This window comes from Pangasianodon hypophthalmus, chromosome 13 (assembly GCF_027358585.1).
Source record: "Pangasianodon hypophthalmus isolate fPanHyp1 chromosome 13, fPanHyp1.pri, whole genome shotgun sequence".
NCBI classification, from domain to species: Eukaryota; Metazoa; Chordata; class Actinopteri; order Siluriformes; family Pangasiidae; genus Pangasianodon; species Pangasianodon hypophthalmus.
In genome coordinates this window covers 13,841,139-13,861,338 of record NC_069722.1, presented here as the reverse complement: position 1 = coordinate 13,861,338, position 20,200 = coordinate 13,841,139, and the positions used below count along the sequence as shown (strand labels likewise).

Genomic DNA, 20,200 nt, shown 5'->3' with positions numbered 1-20,200 from the left:
AACATTATGTACTAATAACATGTACATGCCAGTCTTTCTCAGATCGTTATAAAAATCTGACTGGCTTATTTCTCCTTCCACAGACCATCCTGGTTGGAGACAGTGGAGTTGGGAAGACTTCGCTACTGGTGCAGTTTGACCAGGGCAAATTCATCCCCAGTTCCTTCTTTGCTACCGTCATGATTGGCTTCACAGTGCGTATGCATCCTGACAGCACAGAACTGTGTGGGCTGTTACTGGCTGTCAAAGCCAAACACCACTAGATGTCAGAACTTCACACCTTGGGGAGAACTCAGTAACAGGCTCCATACCAGTACAGCTATTGGGTTTCAGCGTTATGTCTGAAATGGATAAGGAATGCCAAAAGACCTGCCATCTGATCCGACTGTTGTGTGTAATCACGGTGTACAAAGCCAAGCCCATGCACATAACAGACAATCATGCACAGTGATTGCTTTTTGTGGTCAATCCCAACAACCCATTATTCCCACATGGTGAGAATACTGATCAACAGGAATCATTCAGTGATGACTTCTTCAGGGGCTGTTATTATACCAATCACACATTTATATAACACAGGTTTGGTTGTTCCAGGGGAGGCTCATCATTGAGGTGTTTGATTACGGTAATAACATCATAAAAATACTACTACTTACTCTGATTGTAATTATACAGGCTTCCACCTGAGCTTGAATGGATCTCACACATATTGTTTTGAATCACATGGTGTTGGTCCTTGAGTTAAGCCTGGATTGTAAAAGAGCAGAATAACTGTTCCCATAATGCCTATGACTATAATCATAACCTGTCCATTGGCTTATTTTATTTTCCTAAGTTGAAAAGAGATGCACCAGCTTGTTTAGAAATAAGAACAAGAAATATGATGATAAACTTCACTCAGTAACACCCATGTAATGATTCCATTTGAATGATCAGGGCTTTTAATGAGAATTTCAAGGAAAATTGCGAGGATGCGAATGCTACCTTTAAATATATCCAAAAAAAAACACTGGCAGGTCTGTGGGTGGACAGTTAGAATACTCGGTTAACAGGTCTAGGAAATGACTGGTGAGATGGTGCTGTGTGGAAATGCTGTGTGAAAATCCTGATCCATTGTAACAAGATCTGCCCACTCAGTTCACAAGCAGTAGGAAGGAAGGAAAAAAAAAAATAAGGCATATAGACGGGAGCATTAACATAGCTAGAAATACTGAGAACAGATCACATTAACAGTAGTACACGCTTAAATCTAGAAACTGTCAGGGTTCTTCAGACGTCCCTTTGGAGGAATCCAAAAAAATGTTCTATGCAGAACTGAGTGCTTCCATAGGTGTAGTAGAACCTTTTTGTAAACCTTGAAAGATTTTTTCTATGATTGTAGCTATGATTATAGAATTTACTGAAGTCTTTTTGCAACCAAACACAAATAAATGAAACAACTGCACTATCAGAGAGTGAATAAGACTCAGTCAGGCTCTGATCATGTTTAGTTTTGCATTAGTGGGTCTATCAGCTCTTGGTCAGAGGGTGGAGACAAACCCTCAGTAAATGATGGATGACATGGACATACATAGTTTCACAAACAGCCAGAGCTTTTTTTTTTTTTTGTAGACCAATAGCTTTCAGTCCCAGCCTCATGCACTTCACCTTGTTGGGTTTTCTCTATTTTATCTCTCCTCAACACACTTCATTTAATTTTTAACTGAGCCACATGTTGAAATATAGGTGATGTGGAAAGCAATTCTGGTGCTAATTTGCTGGTTGGTGTTGGATTTGCATTATTCCTGTGTGCCGCTCTGACGTCACTCTGAGACATTGCTAGTGCAGTTACAGTGGCATATAAAAGGAGATAAATATGAACACCTACCCACGAGTTAGCATTGTGTACTGTCAGTTCAAAAACCTTTCAGATGGGCTCAAACCCGAACCTACTGCACTGCTTCAGGTGTGTTAGAGCACAGAAAGCTCACATGTAGCGTCTCTACAGCAGGAAGCGAATAAAAAACAACTAAACACAACCTGTTGAACATGGCTTTCTCTGAATATGGGTCTTAGCAGATATATAAAAACAACAAAGCGGAAGTAGAGCACGACGCTTCCACCTGCGGTCTCGCGCTCGAAGCTTTGCCGCTATATAAAGATGATGAGGTAGTCTATACTGTTAAGACACACTATTCAGTAGTATAAGGTGTTTTTATGGACATATATTTGCTGTTTTGGGTGATTTTGTTGTTGTTGTTGTTGTTTGTGGGACGCGTCCTTCTGACATGAACACCTGGTGTGCTTGGCTCGCGCCTGTTGCTCGCGCTACTTTTTGGCTCTGACTGGAGTGTGCATACTGTATATGTGTGTGTATATATAAATATGGGTGTGTATGTGTGTGTGTGTGTGTGTGTGTGTGTGCTGTCACTGACAATGATGTGTGCATGCAGATGATGAACACACCGCTTCCTGCTTTTCCGCGGCAGTGATGATGGGGTGGATGGGCGGCGCGGTGGACCGGAGAAGTGCGTGTTGTGCGTTCGCGTTCACGCAGCCTTTCATTCTCAGGGGAGCGTTTGGGAGTTTGGCATTCTAGCGTTCTCCTGTTCTCCTGTTCTCCTCTTAATGGCGACCGATCAGTGGCGTTCTGGCGATGGCATGTGAGCATTGATGGGCGCACTGCATGTGGCACCTGCCATTCAGTCACTGGGGTCTTGGGAAGAATACTGAACTGAAGACACATCTGCATTCTTGGTAGCTATTTCTGTTCATTATGTCTACTAAAAAGGCGCCCATGTCGGATAATGAGGTTAAAAACGGAACGTCGAGAAACATGCTGGAAAGATGCGCCTCAGTTAATGAATATTTTGACATTTCCTTCAAGGTGTGTATTATTATTATTATTATTATTATTATTATTATTATTATTGCTGCTGATGCTGCTATTATTGCTGCTATTATTATTATTATTGTTATTATTTAAAGGAGCACACTGTGTTCCTAGTTAGTGCTCAGGCTGTTCCTGGAATCAGAAAAAGAAAAAAAAAAAAAAGTTTATTGCCTGGTGAAACCACTGAGTTTCAGTACTCTGTTTCCTGTTTGGTCTATGCCTCAGCAGATCTCAAATTGATCAGCAGCTCAGCTGAACTTTTTTTTTTCCTCTCAGCAGTTGGTAAATGTTTACTCAAGGTGGGATTCCTTGAGATCCACCCTGAACCACTGAACTTGAATGAATGCATAATGATGCATAACCTGTGCTGCGTATCACAGTTGTGCATAAGTGTGACATTCGTGTAAGCTATTGATTGTTTGTAAATTTTCCATGTGCACAGTTTAGTTCATGATCAATTCACATCAGTTAAAATAAGCATAAGAGACGAACCTAAAGAAGAATCAATAGAAGAGCTTAAACAAGCATGAGAAGTAGCATGTAGTCTCAATATGCAATCAAAACATGAAGGTTCTGAGTTGCACTGAGCTTCCGGTAGATTTAAATCCGTGTTCCATAACCTTTACAGACAGACAGATAATACAGAATAATACAGAAGACGGTATATTGATCTGTAATGCACTTATAAGTTAAATGAATGTAGTTCTAATGGTTCTCTCTGACCCTCACATCTGTAGGTGATGCTGCTAGGAGACTCGGCTGTTGGGAAGACTTGCGTCCTGGTGCGTTTTAAAGATGGTGCCTTTCTGGGAGGCAACTTCATTGCCACCGTTGGAATAGACTTTAGGGTGAGCAAGAATTGGTGCAAGTCATTGTTCCACCAACCACATACTCTACACAAACACTTCTGTAGCAGTGGTCAACATGCTGAGTTGGTGCTCTTATATTCTTGACAAGGTCTCATAGATTCTTAGATCGTTTTTTTTTATTGAGATGCATGGTAGCTTGCAGAAGCAGAATCAACTGGTACAGAGAAAAAAAGTACGTCCACCAACTGTCTAACAAATTCAATTCAAATCAATTTTATTTGTTTAGTGTTTTAACAATGGGGATTGTCACAAAGCAGCTTATAAATAAATTCAGGATATAAAATTTATATATTTATCCCTAATAAGCAAACAATGGCAAGGAAAAACTCTCTGAAACGATATGAGGAACAAACCTTGAGAGGAACCAGACTCAAAAGGGAACCCACCCTCATCTGGGTGACAACAGATAGTGTGATTATAAATAATTCCTTTCTATAACTGTGTACTACATGGTCAAATAGTGCAATTGTGTAACCAGGAAATTCATCATAGTTTTCACAGGAAGTCTGTTTTGTTGAAGTTATCAACTGTTGACTGATGGAGACTTGAGTGCAAAACTGTTCATGGCAATTGCAGTCCTAAAGCTATCATAGCAATTGCAGTCCTAAGCCATCGTACCACAACTATTTATATCAATTGCAGTCCAAAGCCATCTTCATGGTTTTCAAATGGTACCATCCTCAGTAATCTCATGTATCTTTAGGCTGTCTGTGTGGGGCCATCCTCAGCAGCAGCGAGTGATTTCCCAGTGATGAGAACTCCAACTAGAAGTAGGGCATGAGGATGGATCAGGCAGGTCCGGAGAACAGAAGGGGTCAGATCACTGGTATCTCAGGAGTAGTACAAATGTAGTGAATAGACAAACCACTTCAGGCTTCTCTCAATAAAAGGAGTGTCTTATGCCCTTTCACGTTTCAGTCAGGCTAAATGATTACCAGTGTGCCCCAGAGACCTGATGCTCTCAAGTTTAACAAGAATGGGCTATTTATGTGTGTGGCTGCAGCCTGCTAATGCCTTACTGTAGAAAATGGTCACAGTGTTCTTGGTTTTAGAATAAATATAATACGTAACACATTTTGACAAAAAATTGTAATAAAAATTATCTTAAACATTGGTCTGAAATTAACAAGTCTTCCAACAAATGTAAATCAACATAATTTTGATATATATAATTTTTTACTAAGCTTTGACAAAACAGTAAAAGCTTAGTATTATGTTCGAACCTGAGCTTAGATTACTGTCAGTGCAGAGTTTCACATGTTCTCCCTTTGTCTACGTGATTTTTCTTCAAGTTCTCCAGTTTCCTCCCACCTCCCGCAAACATGCTGATAGACTGAATTGCCCCTAGGTGTGAATGAGTTTGTGATTGCGTGTGCATGGTGCATGGTGTATTCTTGGCTCAAGCTCAGTGTTCCTGGGATAGCCTCAAGATCCACTGCAACCCTGACCGGGTTAAAGTGCTTAAGATAAATGAATGTACAGGATTTTGTTCTTATCACAAAGCCCCAATTTATCCAAATAAACTAATACCATTATGTTTTGCTCTGCCTTCTGTTCACAGTATTAACTGATCATCATTTAGATGTTATTTTGGCTTGTAGCTTCTTTCCACCTGCAGTCTTGATGCATCAGGATACGTAGCATCGTTGCCAAGTTTCATGAGTACGGTTTTGCTCAAGGCCTTGTTTGCACTTTGCTCAGCAAGGCAGGGCGAGTGTGTACAGACTATTCATTAAACATATTATAAGCACATCTAATTAAGAAGTTCTTTCAGTACTTAGTAATTTGTGGTATGATGCTGATCCAGTTGGACTAGACACACTGAAAACTGAAAACAATACTGTTTATTTTAATGACAATTAAAAGAATAATTTTTATTTTATTATTATAATAACGTTAATAGCCACACTGCTCCTATTAGTAAGTTTTATTTGTAGCATTCTAATTCCAAGAGCTTATAACATCTACCAGTTTTGTGGTAGTTTTAACATTGTGTTTGCTGTCTATAAATAAAGCAGTGAGGTTTTTCTTCTTCTGCTAGTTGTTGAATGGCAAAGTACATTGGCGCATTGGAACATGGCAGTTTTATTTTGGGAACACTTCCTCATCCTTGTAGCAGTTGCTCCCACACTCCCACACGCTGAGTAAGAGAGAGTAGGGCCATCTAAAGGCCAGTGTTGGTGGAGAAAAACGGGAACCCATTATAACTAATTGGGGGGCTGGAGCATGTCTGTGGTTAAAGGTTTAAGGCTTTAAAATGATTCTGTTTAATAGTACAGCAGAATTTTCTTTTATCACCCAAAGAAAAGTCAGTTGAATCGTACCATAAAATGAAGGCTTACTGAGGTCTAAAATTATTCATAAACCATAATACATTCCCTGTCCAGTTTATTACAAACACTTGTACACCTGCCCATTCATGCACTTATCCAATCAGCCAATCACGTGGTGGCACACAATGCATAAAATCATGCAGATACAGGTCAAGAGCTTCAGTTAATGTTCACATCAACAACAGTCTCTAGAGCTTACACAGAATGGTACAAAACACATCCACTGAGCAGCAGAGTTCTGTGGCCAAAAATGCCTTGTTGTTGAGAGAGGTCAGAGAAAACTGCCCACAGGTGAAGATGGGTAAAATGTCGCCTGGTCTTTTTCCAATCTTTAACTATCCAGTTTCAGTGAGTCTGTGCCCCCTGTAGCCTCTGACTCCTGTTCTTGGGTGACAAGAGTTGAAGGTCTTCTGCTGTTGTCGCCCATTCGCCTGAAGGCGACATGTTTTGCATTCTGCTCACCACAGTTGTAAAGAGTGTCATTCTCCTCTGAACTCTCTCACCAACAAGGTGTTTCCGCCTGCAGAACCGCTGCTCATCAGATATTCCTTGCATTACTCTGTGTAAACCCTAGAGACTGTTGTGCATGTAAATCCCAGGAGATTAAAAATATTTGAGTATCTGAAATATTCAAAACAGTCCATCTGGCTTCAACAACCATGCCACAGTCAGTCACTGAGATCACATTTTTGTTTGATGTTTGTTGTGAACATTAACTGAAGCTCTTGACCTGAGCATTGCACTGCCGCCATGCTTGGATAATTGCATTAACATGCACATGTACAGGTATTCCTAATAAAGTGAATGGAGAGTGTATGTGGAAATAATGGGTGGATGGCAACAAGTACAAGTTTCCTATACAGTATATTGAGTCAGAATGTTTGTAGAGATGTAAATATGGTTAATTTTTGTCTGAGTTACTAGATAAATATGAATGGTTAAATTAAATTAAACTAAAATAAATAGATGCTGTTGCACAAACTGGTCAGTTTGGGAGCCAAGCTGCAGCTGTGGCCTGCCAGAGACATTCACAAATACTGCCACTCAATAAGACGTTCACTGAGCTCTCCTCCTCCTCATGTGTCTTCTGCTTCTTCTTCCATGGTTTAATGGTGAGTTGCAAATAACCACCGTACATTTCAGCCAATTGCATCATGTGTCATGAGATCTTGCAGTAAGTGTGGTCTGTTACAATGGCTTCAACCTATGTATTTAGTTAACTTAGTTGTTGCTCAGCACTTCAGTTACCATATATGGTCATGATGCTGCTTGGGGGAGGCACAGTACCAATCGCTGTACTTCAACGAAGGAGTTCAGCCATAATCAGGGACGGCTGATATAAATTGGTTGTTTGCTGTTGACAAATGTCTTAAGGTGGAATAGTTTTGGATGTTAATGGAACCAAGCGCAACAGCACCATCAACGGAAAAATATACCAAATGGAATGAAGAATTGAGGCTCAGGCTGATTTCTTTCTATCCCAGACTGTAGACTCATGCAGCCAATCTGTGACCGCTATGTCAGGTGTTTACACAGTGAAAGACCCTTTAGATTTGAAAAATATCAGCCCATGCTGCTGACACATCCATATCGCATCATCAGCAGTGAAAAAGCGAACATGAAATACACTCACGGATGTAATCACGGCAAAAAGGGTGGATTAGTTATTCTATCTTCCTTTTTAGAAGAGAAACTAAAAGTAGATAGACTAAGCCCACATTGTCCAAACAAAGTATAAATTACACAAAAGGACAATATCTTAAGTTTAGTGTATTTTTGTTTGTTTGTTTGAAAGCAAGGGTTCCAACTTTTCTATTTCCCATGTTTGGTATTTGTAGGAAACATGGCATGAACCCAGTAGACCATTACAAACGTAAAAGACTTAAAGGCAGATAGGCAGTTGCATTCATGATTTCTAATTTTTAGATGTGTGTGCCACACATCAAACTTATTATGCCATACTCACGATATAATCCATTGCTCAACTGTAATAATTTCATTGTAGAGCTATTGATTTTATAGATAAAGATGTTAGCTCTCCCATCTAGTATGCAACCAGCCATCAACATATGGATTATATTCTGGAGGCACATGGTTATGATGCACTGGTGATTTGAGATGGCATGGATCATATGTCTCCAAAGCTAATTATGTGCCCCTACTCCCATTGAGTGACAAACTATCTGACACACCCTCTGCCTGAAACTAATTTAGTTAGGTTGGAAAATTTATGTTATATTAAGTTAAACTTACTATGTACATTTATGATCAAAAGAAAATACTTTGGGCATAAGAATGAATATTGTATTGTATAAATGTTTTCGGTTTTGACTCAGGGTCACTTGGCAGATCACGATTTCTGTTATATTAAATTAGGTCTGGAAGGTGTGTGTTTTTCTCAGAACTGTGGGTGGATGGACGCAAGCTCATTAAAAAAAAAACTGACAAAAATATCACTGTATGTCAGTAAGAGACAAGCTCTTGATTTATACTAAACCCAGAAGGACACTGACTATTGGAGAGTTCAGTGTATGGCTGCAGGTATGAAATCTTATTGCTATTTTGTGATACACACGACTGCATTGCTGCCGTTGTAGGTCAGAATCCTAGCACAAGGCAAGGACATTAATGCATTAATGATTTTGTTACTAGGCAGTGTGGGTTACACATTTAAACAAGTGTTTATCTCAGTCAGAGAATTTTGTCAGGTTGCATGACTGACTAGTTTGTATTTAAAAAAAAAAATTAATTAAGTATTTAGAAATTAATGCCTTGATATGCAGCAGTACAAAACTGAGACAAGAGAAAAGTAAAGAAAAGCAGTACTGTTCTAAAAGAAGCAGGTTGAGCTGTTGGCCGGTGTGGTAATTGCTACAAAAACATGTCTGAGAGAGCATCATTACAGTAAATGTCTGCCTGCCTGAAGAATTGAATATGTATTTGCCTTTAGTGATAATTAACTAATGTCACTATATATTTGTCTAATGTTAGCTAAGTAAAAAACACACTATATGGGCAAAGGTTTGTGGGCACCTGACCATCACACCCATATGTGAGCCTTCCTCAAACTGTAGCCACAAATGCAGAAACACACAATTGTATAGGGTGTCTTTGTATGCTGTAGCATTAAGAATTCCCTTAACTAGAACTATGGGACCCAAACCTGTGCCAGCATGACAATGCCCCTGTGTACAAGGTGAGGTCTATGGAAAGCACATTTGAGTGTTATGGTCAGGGGTCCACAAACCTTTGCCCATATAGTGTATGTTGATTGATTTTAGTTCACATTAATGAATTCAAAACTTTCTCCAATCAAAAGGACAAAAAGTGAGGGTGCCAGATCAAAGCAAGAAAATCAAGAAAAGCATCTCAGAATGCACATCACATTGAATCTTGAGCTACAACAGCCCAAAGAAAAGTCCAAGACCCAAGACCACACTGGGTTTGGCTACTGTCAGCCAGGAATAGGAATCTGAAGCTACTGGGGGTAGAGGCTCACTGATACTGGACAGCTGAAGTTTGGAAAAATGTTGCCTGGTCTGATGAAGCTTCATTTCTGCTGCAACATGCAAATGGTTGGGTCAGAATTTGGCATCAACAGCATGATTTCATGGACCCAACCTGCCTGGCAGCTGGTGGTGGTGTAATGGTGTGGGGAATGTTTTTTCCTTGGCACACTCTAGGCCTCATGCCAGTTACGCATCATTTGAATGTCTGAATATTGTTGCTGATTACACTGATTTTACAGTGGCTACTTCCAGCATTATGATGCACCATATCACCAAGCCCAGCTCATCTAAAACCGGTTCCACCAACACAACAATGAGTTCAGTGTATTTCAGTGGCCTTCCCAGTCAACACATTTGAATCCAGTAGAGCACCTTTGGGATGTGGTAGAACGGGAGATTCACAGTATGATTCACAACACCTTGTAAATTCCGTGTCATCTGACACAGATGCTGTGGTACTTGGGTCATTTGGCAATGGCAAAATATAGATTGTTGTTCACATGCCAGGCTGTACCTCCCTGTCTGGTGGAAAGGTGTTATGAATTTCTAATATTCTCTCCCAGCATGAGAACTTAGCTAGTTAGTTTCACATGACCTGGAAGGAGGCAGCACATGGTACAGACGTACTCTACTTTTCTAATACATATTCATGGTCCCCAGTCTGCTTTTATTTTCTCAGTTCATCACTGTTGAAACAGATTGTTTTATGCTACCTAAGACAAATCAAAGACTTTGGTTTATATTGTGAGGTTTAATGAAGTGTTTTCTCCTTGGAGAAGCTCCATGTTAACAAGCCACCCGTGGATTTGCCTGTTTTTTGATCCTCACCACTAACAGTGTGTCTCAGCTTGAATCTGTCACTTCTAACGCCTATCAGCGTGAAGCATTTCTGTGTTTTTGTCAAGTTCATTGAGCCATTTGGCAGTGACGTGTGAAATGATTTTAATAAGCGTCATGTTTTCAGGGCAGGAGGTGTAATTTTGAAACATTTCGTTCAGCACATGCTGACCAGACATGTCGTCAGGAAAGGAACAGGGAGGCTTACTGTTTTTTTTTTTGATTGCCATCTTTCTTTTCTCCTGGGTAATTAAGTCTATGCGGAAAGCTGTACTTTAAAGGGCCTACGCTTTTCCAGGAATTGAATTGGTGCACGACTCATTTCTGGGTGCGTGTATGGGCATATATATTCCTTACATGACAAACTATTAAATGCTCTTTATTCTTATGACTGGAAAATGACAAAACGTGCTTCACCAAATTATATTTGGCTTCATCTTATGGATCTTTTAACACTCCTTTACCATTTCTCTCTTTTTCTCAGAACAAGGTGGTAACGGTGGATAACATGAAAGTCAAGCTCCAGGTAAGTGTGTTTTCTGTCATTTCCCTCATTCTGTCACATGACTATCACATTACATCTGTTGTCCATAATCCAAGGTAGTCATGTGCTCATAATCTTGATTGTGCATGCATAATATAAGGCATTTCATATAGAAAGCAGCTGCCTAGTTATATGGTGTAATTATGCCACGATTGCTCCACAAAGATAAACAATGTGTACTGATGTATAAAAATGACGATATTCAGAGTACCATCTTTTAACATGTAGCATTTGTAGTTAATGGTGATGAAAAGAAATACCAGCACTGCAAACAAAAGACATCAAGTGAACATATCTTGAATATAGTCAAATTTATCTAATGTTTCCTATAAGATTGCAATGAACTAAATATACTAGATAAATATAATATTATCTGCCAATAGAAAATTTCAAGCTTGAAAGTAGTACAAACGTCTAGTAATAGGTTTATGGTGTCTTTTTTTTTTTTTTTTTTTTTGAGGGCTGGCTGGAATAAATGTGATAGCAGGGCTAAACCCTCCTTCTCAATGAAAAAATACATAAAAATTAGGCTTTTTTTTTTGCCATTCACATCGCCTTACACTATATGGCCAAAGGTTTGTGGACACCTGACCATCACACCCATATGTGGGCCTTTCCCAAACTGTTTCCACAAATTTGGAAGCAAAAAATTGTATAGAGTGTTTTTGTATGCTGTAGCATTTTCCCTTCACCAGAACTAAAGGGCCCGAACATGTTCCAGCATGACAATGCCCCTGTGCACTAAGCAGTGGAAGAACTCGAGTGGCCTGCACAGAGCCCTGACCTCAACCCTTTGAGATGAACAGAAACACAGACTGTGTGCAAGGCCTCCTTACCTGAATGCTGTAAAGTGGATTATTTTTGCTTTTGTGGGACCAAAAACTAAAGCGCCACAAGCGGTTTTAACTAAAAAAAAAAAATACACAGAATAGTATGAAGCAAAGACTGGGCCTGATTTCTTTCTAGCCCAGACTGTAGATTTACTCAGCCTATCATTGATTGTTGTGTCACCAATTACACTTGGTTAAATGGCCCATAGATTTTGCATTCATTGCAGATATTTATTTAATCCTGCTTCTCTGACACATCCATAACACGTCATCAGCATAGACGAAGAAGGCGCACTTGAAATACAATAGTGGGTGTAATAAACATGAATCATTGATATTTAAAATGCTTTTGGAAAAAAATATATGTAAATAGACTAAGCAAACATCGACCAGTCAAAATACAACAAATTACATGAAGGGACAAACTACAGAACTGTAAGTTTGAAAGAAACAGCTGGCTAATGGCAAGCTCAGCTTTTCTTTTTCACCATGCTTGCTTTTTTTAGTACACATATTCTTATTATGGACCTGAAACACTTGACTTAAAAAAAAAAAAAAAAAAAAAAGGAGTCACAAATGGTGTTACCTATCTGTCTGTCAAAGAGTGTGCTCCTATGTGTATGTGTAATAGGTTTCTGTGTTTGATGAGCCCCTGTGTAATTAGACTCAACCATAATGGTATAATAATAGTAGTGCCGAGTTGCTGATAGGTACTAAAATTTTCATAGCCCCCCCATTTGATATCATAAGATAGGCAATTATGAAAATGTAATATTGGCAAATTAGGTTTTATGCAGCTCTCTGTGCAGCACAGTAAGAGAGTCCTGTTTTGTCTTCCACAATATTTTGCGAAAAAATTAAATATCTCTGCAGTTACTGGACAACACTTTCACAAAATTTGAGGAATCATACACAGTATCCTTGTTCTGTATATTGTGTCTTCTTATAGCACAGCTGAGAAGCAAAAATATACTTTGCTTCCTGTGAGACTACCTTCAGGTTATTAGTGTGAATTGGCTGTTATATAACATCTGCTATTTCTGGCATAGTTTGAAGGCTGGGTTCACACTTTCAGTCAACCTTTTCTTTCTTCCTGTTCAGAGATGGGATTTATTCAAAATCAGCCAAGCTCATGGTAATTGCTGAGTCTGGCACAGTATTCATATCAAACTGAGCTTTCTCTCTTCCTTTTCTTCCTTTTTTTAACCCTTGAAAAATAATGACATTTCAAAGATGTATTATTATTGATGCCAAGCGATGTTTAGAATACTGAAGTAAATCAAATCATCTTATTGATTCATTTGCCTTGCATTGTCTTGCAGATTTGGGACACAGCAGGACAAGAAAGGTTCCGCAGTGTCACTCATGCCTACTATCGAGATGCACAGGGTAACAGCTCCATTTTAGCCACTCTGTACAACAATCTGATTGTTTTGGAAAGGCAATGATGAAGATGCCATGAAGATGCTTGACTATAATTTATTTTTATCCCAGTAAAATGTTTCAGATGCTTGTGCTCAGTTTGTCTTGTCACCCCTTCAGCTCTCCTACTTCTGTATGACATTACAAGAAAATCATCTTTTGACAATATCAGGGTAAGTGTGGAATTATAGCGTGCAATTTGAGCAAGAAGTCATTTTCTGTTCTGAGGCAGCATTTGCACTCCTTTTCAAATGGCAACGCTTTTTTTTTTCTTGATGCAAGGTCTGTCTTCTCACGTCATCTCAATTATTTTCTTCCATCTGTATCACCACGCAGGCCTGGCTGACTGAAATTCATGAGTATGCACAGAAGGATGTGGTCATCATGTTGCTTGGCAACAAGGTAAGTGGAACTTCCTGGGGAGGAGCCACAGCAACTCCTATGAAAGTAAAAATGAATAATACTCACTTGTATCTGTTTGTTTTTTAATGGTGATGTACCTGTAAGCATATTTAACAAGATTTGCAAGGAAAGGATTTTATATAAGATGTAAGCAGCTCTTGGTATCCACTGTCGATTTTTGCAAAATATTAGCAGACAGGTGAAACATTTCTGACACAGTTCAGATCACTGACCTTCATCAGGCTGCATGGTGGGCTTTATAGTGTCCTGTCCTAAAATCCATGTCCAGAAATTAATAACTTGCTAATAGAGTAGTGTTTTTGCAACTGTGCAATATGGACCTCTGCTAGTATAAAATACAACATTTGCATATGCATTTAAATTTTGCATTTAAAGTTCACAGGCCTGCACAGCTGGCTGCATGTGATAAGAGACGCTGACACCGTGCTTAATCCCGAATTTCTTAATGAGCTCAGTGTTCACGTAAATGCAAGGCTTCCTGTTCTTAACTGCATGATTTGAGAAAAGCTGGTCTTGTAAAACACAATTATCCAGACATATAAAATGGTTTTTAGTTGGATTAATATTTTTGGTTATAAAAACCATGTAATGTAAATGTAATGTAAAACCTTCTTTTTCTCAATTTTTTCTATAAAGACATATTTTAGATTATTCTAATAATCACTTAAATGATATTAAGCATTAGTGCGTTGACTCAAGTTATTTGATTACAATGAGGCAATTTATCTGGATAACTAATTTTGTATCAAATATATAATTCTCTCATTCATTTTAAGGTAGTTTTATATTTTATGTACTATCTGTTGTTTATACAGACATGCTGGCACAATTTTAGTCTCACCTTCCAGCCGATATTATCCACTGGATCCGCTGCACTGCTGAGGTTCATGTTAGAATTGAATTACTTTCATTGAGCCAGTAAATGACTAAACACAAATCAAATAAGACTGGTTGCAGTTGGATTATTGAATGCAGTCAAGTGCTGAGGTGACTCCTCACATTCTTACTGACACCTACAATTGTAATTATTATAGCACCATGCTGTTGAATTCTCAATTCTGATTGGTTAGAAGGTGTTATTTTCTTTTCTGTAACAGCAGTGTGGCTGCAAGGCAAAGCACCAGTTTATATTAATGCTCTTCTTCCAATACTTTATTGTTTCTATAGTAACGATTCGCACAGGGGCTTGTATGGCCGACACTCCACATTAACACATAAAAACAATGTGTAATCGTTGATATGGTGAACTATTGTGTGAGGAGATGTTTATTTAGCATTTTTGAAGGCATGTCCAGTGCAGTGCTTTGTAACAGGCAGAGGTAAAGCTGTTCCTTTAAGTTTTTAGACAAAGGAACATCTTTTGTCGCTAACATAACAAGCTGCATTTTTTTTTTATTCGTATGAAATTTGAGACCGAGAGACTGGTGTTGCTAGAGTGTAAGTGAGAACAGGAACTAACTTATTTCCGAAGGCTACACAACATTAAATGTTACTGAAGAGTGGTAAAGAGTACATGTTCTTCTTTAATAATCAAGAAATTGTTAGTGATGGCAAATTGCTGTGATACAAGAGGAATAAAACACTTCTGCCTGTGCTGTTATAGGAAAACAATCAACTTCAGAGTGGAAACAGTAACTCCACTTCACATCAGGCCATATCACACCTATTTAACAGCACACCCAGAAGTATTTTATTCCTTATATAATGAACACTGCATGCCAGTTTAAGACATGTTTTCTAACCAAGATACTGACACAACCTGGCTTACATTCTCTGATCAAATTACCAGTTGGTGTTTTTAACTTGCATTGAGGTGTTGATTTCTGTGTTTATTGATAAAGCACTAACAGTGGATTGAAATCCAGGTAGTAACATTTGAGTAATGAGCATCCATGACTGTGTGCTTTTCTACAGTCAGACATGGCAGCTGAACGAGTCATTAAGCCTGAGGAGGGACAGAAGCTGGCCAAGGTAAGAGACCCTTATTCCCCTTCAAAAGTTTAAAAATGAAGCCATTTCAGTAACTCTTACAGTGAAAGACATACCAGGGGTATTCAACAAAATTTGTAAAGGTGGAACTGCATAAAATTCCTTACTTACAAAGGTCCAAATAAGCAACTAACATGACTGAATGTGACAAGAGTTTATGGTTATAATTATATAAAAGAAGACACATCAATTTGAAGTTGGTGTTTTGTTTTGCACTTTTAATTAGCATTGTACACTCTGAACAGATGAGACATCTATTTTGAACTTGACACTGAGAATAAAAGCATGCTTCTCTGTCCATGTCACATACATCTCAAGCCAGAGAGGGTACGTTAAAAAGAAAAATCTATTAGTCACTGAAAACTCTTACCCTTCTCAATTAGCGGCCATCAAGTAAATAATTTACATAAATGCATGTACAAGCTCCAACAGGGTATCTGCTACAGAAGCTACGATGGTTCATGTTTAAAAAATGGGAGGTACTGAAATATGGACATTATGTATACATACAGTAGATCAATTTTGCTACAGTAATTTTTGATTGCTCAGTTTGATCCACTGAAATACTTCGTAAGCACTGTAAGCACAGCAGTGAAGTTAAGAAGGTGACTACAGTTCTGTCTTTACTCTGCTGAAAAACATGGGTTTTAAAGGTATGAAGTGTATGAGAATGGAGGCGGATGTAGAAGGTGCTGGTGGTTTGGTAGGAGAGAAGAACAGACAAGTGCGTGGGTGTGAGACTGTCTGAGGGCCGTAGGTGAGGAGGAGAACTTTGAATTATATGGGCAGTGCTTTGAAGGAAATGTGAAGTACAGGTCCAAAAATGTATATTCCTTAGTGTTATTAGGTCAGTGTGAATGGACTTGCGTTGTACCAGGTGAAGTAGTTTGTATGAGTGGCAAAACACAAGTTTTTACCACAAGTCCAATACCAATGATTTATACACAATTCTGGGACTTTATGAAGTTACCCTTCCATATATGCATAAATACAACTATACATGTTAGTTTGTACTGTGTTTGTGCTGGTTTTTCAGATGTTATATACTGTATATGGGCAAAAATATATACACCGTTTACCCATAACATTAAAACCATTGATAGGTGAAGTGAATAACATTGATTATCTCATTACAATGGCACCTGTCAAGGAGTGGGATATTAGGCAGCAAGTGAACAGTCAGTTCTCAAAGTTGACGTGTTGGAAGCAGGAAAAATAGGCACACGTAAGGATCTGAGTGACTTTGACAAGGGCCAAATCGTGCTGGCTAGACAACTGGGTCAGAGCATCTCCAAAACGGAAGGTCTTGTGGGGTGTTCCCGGTATGCAGTGGTTAGTTCCTACCAAAAGTGGTCCAAGGAAGGATAAACGGTGAACTGGTGACAGGGCACCCAAGGCTCATTGATGCGTAAGGCTAGCCTGTCTGCTTCGATCCCACAGAAGAGCTACTGTGGAATAATTTGCTGAAAAATTTAATGCTGACTATGATAGAAAGGTGTCACACACACAGTGCATCGTAGCTTGCTGCATATGAGGCTGCGTATCCACACACCGGTCAGAGTACCCATGCTGACCCCTGTCCACTGCTGAAAGCACCTACAACAGGCATGTGAGTATCAGAACTGGACCATGGAGCAATGGGAGAAGGTGGCCTGGTCTGATGAATCATGTTTTCTTTTACATCATGTGAATGGCCGAGTGTGTGTGCTGCTTACCTGGGGAAGAGATCACACCAGGATGCACTATAGAAAGAAGGCAAGCTGGCAGAAGCAGTGTGATGCTATGGGCAATGTTCTACTGGGAAACCTTGGGTTCTGGCATTCATGTGGATGTTACTTTGACATGTACCACCTACCTAAACATTGTTGCAGACCAAGTACTCGCTTCCATGGCAACAGTATTCCCTAATGGCAGTGGCCTCTTTCAGCAGGATAATGCGTCCTGCCACACTGCAAAATTTGTTCAGGAATGGTTTGAGGAACATGACAGAGTTCAAGGTGTTGACTTGGCCTCCAAATTCCCCAGATCTCAGTCCAGTCGAGCATCTGTGGGATGTCCTGGACAAACAAATCAGATCCATTGAGGCCCCACCTCGCAACTTAAAGGACTTAAAGGATCTGCTGCTAACGTATTGGTGCCAGAAACCACAGCACACCTAGACAGGTGGTTTTAATGTTATGGCTGATCGGTGACAGGTGGTTTTAATGTTATGGCTGATCGGTGTATATATATTTATAGCACAAATCCTCACAAACAAGTAATACTAATTTTGCTAGATTAATAGTTTGGTTTTAAGTTGAATGGGATTTAAATACTGAGACACAACTGTGTCATAGATTCAGTCTGATATGTATCAGTTATAATATCTCAAAAACAAAATCAGCGCATTATTCATTTTTACAGTAGCTACAAATCAGCTCAAAAAGAGCACAGACGAACGACATAAGTTTTATTACATTTTTTGTTGCAGTGCCAAATTCTCAGAGGTCAATACTGGTCTTCTGTATGTGTGAACAGTTTTTTTTTTTTTTTTTTTTTTTCTCCCTAAAATCAAACCTTGCCTCCCTTTTGTTTTAAACAAGGAGTATGGAGTTCCTTTCATGGAGACGAGTGCCAAGACAGGTGTTAATGTGGAGCTTGCATTCCTCGCCATAGCAAGGCAGGTTCTGTTATTAAAACTATACTGTTTTCCTTGCTATTATAATTAATTAGTTTATTAAGTTCTCAAACCTGTTATCATAACTTCTCATGAAACAAAACAGTGGCTTTTAAAAATAAAAGCACTTCCCACTTTCCAGCCTTCTCTTAGAAATAATAATTTTTCCATCATTAAACAGCATTGCAAAGGTTATTTGATTTGCTGTAGTTATAATAATAATAAGAAGAAGAAGAAGAAGTAGTAGTAGTAGTAGTAGTGGTAGTAGTAGTAGTAGTTTTTGTTGTTTTTGCTATTATTGTTAGTGCTGTTGTTCTTGTTTTAAAGTAAAATTCTACCCATTTTACTTCCTTTAATTTATCATTAATGTTAATGTTGAAATAATATTGTAAAATGATGATACAGTAAATGTGTACTTAACATTACCTGGTACTTAACATTACCTGTTTTGTCTCTATTTTAATCACAGAGAGCTGAAGCACAGAGCAGCCCAACAGCCTCATGAGCCGAAGTTCCAGATCCATGATTACATCGAGTCCCAGAAACAGAAGTCCAACTGTTGTGGTGCACTCATGTGACAACTTCACCTACTCGTAACAGAGCGAGGAAGGAAGAGACGAACCAATAAGGAAGAAAGGGGCAACAATAGATCCATGAGGAAAAACAGTGATGGCAAGCGATAATGGTGTGAAGAGACATAGTGTGTGAGAGAAATACTTATTTGGATGTGTGTGGCATTAAAGCCCTCTTGCTTTTACCATCAGGTGTAGACTTTGTCTGTCTTTGTTCTCTGGCTGTAATTAAAGATAATGGAGCTTCGTGTGCTGAGATAGACGGCAGCCATATGTGGCTCCTCCAAGAGCTCGTCTCGCTGTTTTTTTTTTTTTTATTATTAAATGAAGCAACCCGAATCCCTTGTTAAATCTATTGCTCATTTTAGTTCACATGTGAGGACAGTATTTTTCTCTCATAATCATGATCTCTCTTAATTTCAGTACTAACGTTTGTATAAATGTCAGAACTATAGCTCTAAGCACATTTACAAAATTGGACCACAAACATAGAAAAATATTCTAAGCCATATTTTTGTGTTAATGAATTTGTATATAGAAATGTGTGGTTTTGGACTTAAATGCTCATGATACCTTGTTTTGTGTTTGGTGTATTGTGGGCCCCAGAGTGAAAAGTGTTTTTCTGATACTTAATTCAAAAAGCAAATCAATGGACTTTCATACCACCTTTACACTTGGCATCTATTTGTGACTTTTTTTTTTTTTCCCACAAGAATTCCCACAAAGCAGGCCGTTTGGTCATGTTTTCATGATTGTAACATGCAGTTCACATCTGTATAAACATCTCGTTTGTATATCAGATTTGTGAGGTATTTAAATGATCAACTCTTGCTGTTGAATTGCGTTGTGGAAACTAGAATTGGTAATTCATTATTGCTACTAGTCTTATTTAGTTGTTACTTGTAACTCAGTGACTTTGTTTCTAAGATCACAAAGTGCCAAGACAAAGTGCTCTGTATAGATACTGTATAAATCTCTATTTTGTAATGTAGAGTGTTGTTGCAATGTGTTTCTTAAGTTATGTAAGTCAGTTTACAGAAGTGGTTCTGTTAGGGGCTGGACGAAAGTCTTCTATACCCATAAAGTTTATTTACTTTTGTGTTGGTGTTTTCTTTTTCTTATCTTACTTTCTTACTTTGGTGTTTCCCTACCCTGACCCTAATCGGTGACATCTGTTAATAGAAAAAAACCACAAAGGCCCATATTTTATCAAAGGATTAGTTAGTTAGGTAAGTGGTATACTTTAATAGGACACCTGTGTACCCGCTGATTCATGCAGTTATCCATTTAGCCAGTCATGTGGAAGCAGCTCAATGCATAAAATCATGCAGATACAGGTCAAGA

At 38.7% G+C, this 20,200-nt stretch overlaps 1 protein-coding gene across 3 annotated transcripts; it reads left to right on the top strand.

The window, feature by feature from the left end:
• The first annotated feature begins 1,924 nt into the window (after nt 1-1,924).
• zgc:112183 (ras-related protein Rab-37) lies at nt 1,925-19,955 on the top strand. 3 transcript variants are annotated; one of them, XM_053239211.1, is made up of 10 exons: nt 2,043-2,148; nt 2,433-2,866; nt 3,610-3,720; nt 10,905-10,946; nt 13,117-13,183; nt 13,337-13,389; nt 13,553-13,618; nt 15,554-15,610; nt 18,211-18,287; nt 18,754-19,955. In XM_053239211.1, the coding sequence occupies exons 2-10, from the start codon at nt 2,756-2,758 to the stop codon at nt 18,860-18,862; spliced, it is 693 nt and encodes a 230-aa protein (XP_053095186.1). In that variant the 5' UTR covers nt 2,043-2,148; nt 2,433-2,755; the 3' UTR covers nt 18,863-19,955. The 3 variants fall into 3 exon arrangements, with proteins under 3 accessions (XP_026771797.3, XP_053095186.1, XP_026771796.1); XM_026915996.3 differs by lacking the exons at nt 2,043-2,148; nt 2,433-2,866 and adding an exon at nt 1,925-1,945; XM_026915995.3 differs by lacking the exon at nt 2,043-2,148 and having other exon boundaries at nt 2,423-2,866.
• Nucleotides 19,956-20,200: the final 245 nt, after the last annotated feature.

Bases quoted from the DNA above. Each gene is read 5' to 3' on its own strand.
- zgc:112183 (XM_053239211.1), top strand. From the start codon at position 2,756: ATGTCTACTAAAAAGGCGCCCATGTCGGATAATGAGGTTAAAAACGGA. The intron at 13,184-13,336 runs GTAACAGCTCCA...TCACCCCTTCAG, and splicing joins CTACTATCGAGATGCACAGG to CTCTCCTACTTCTGTATGAC. The intron at 15,611-18,210 runs GTAAGAGACCCT...GTTTTAAACAAG, and splicing joins AGGGACAGAAGCTGGCCAAG to GAGTATGGAGTTCCTTTCAT.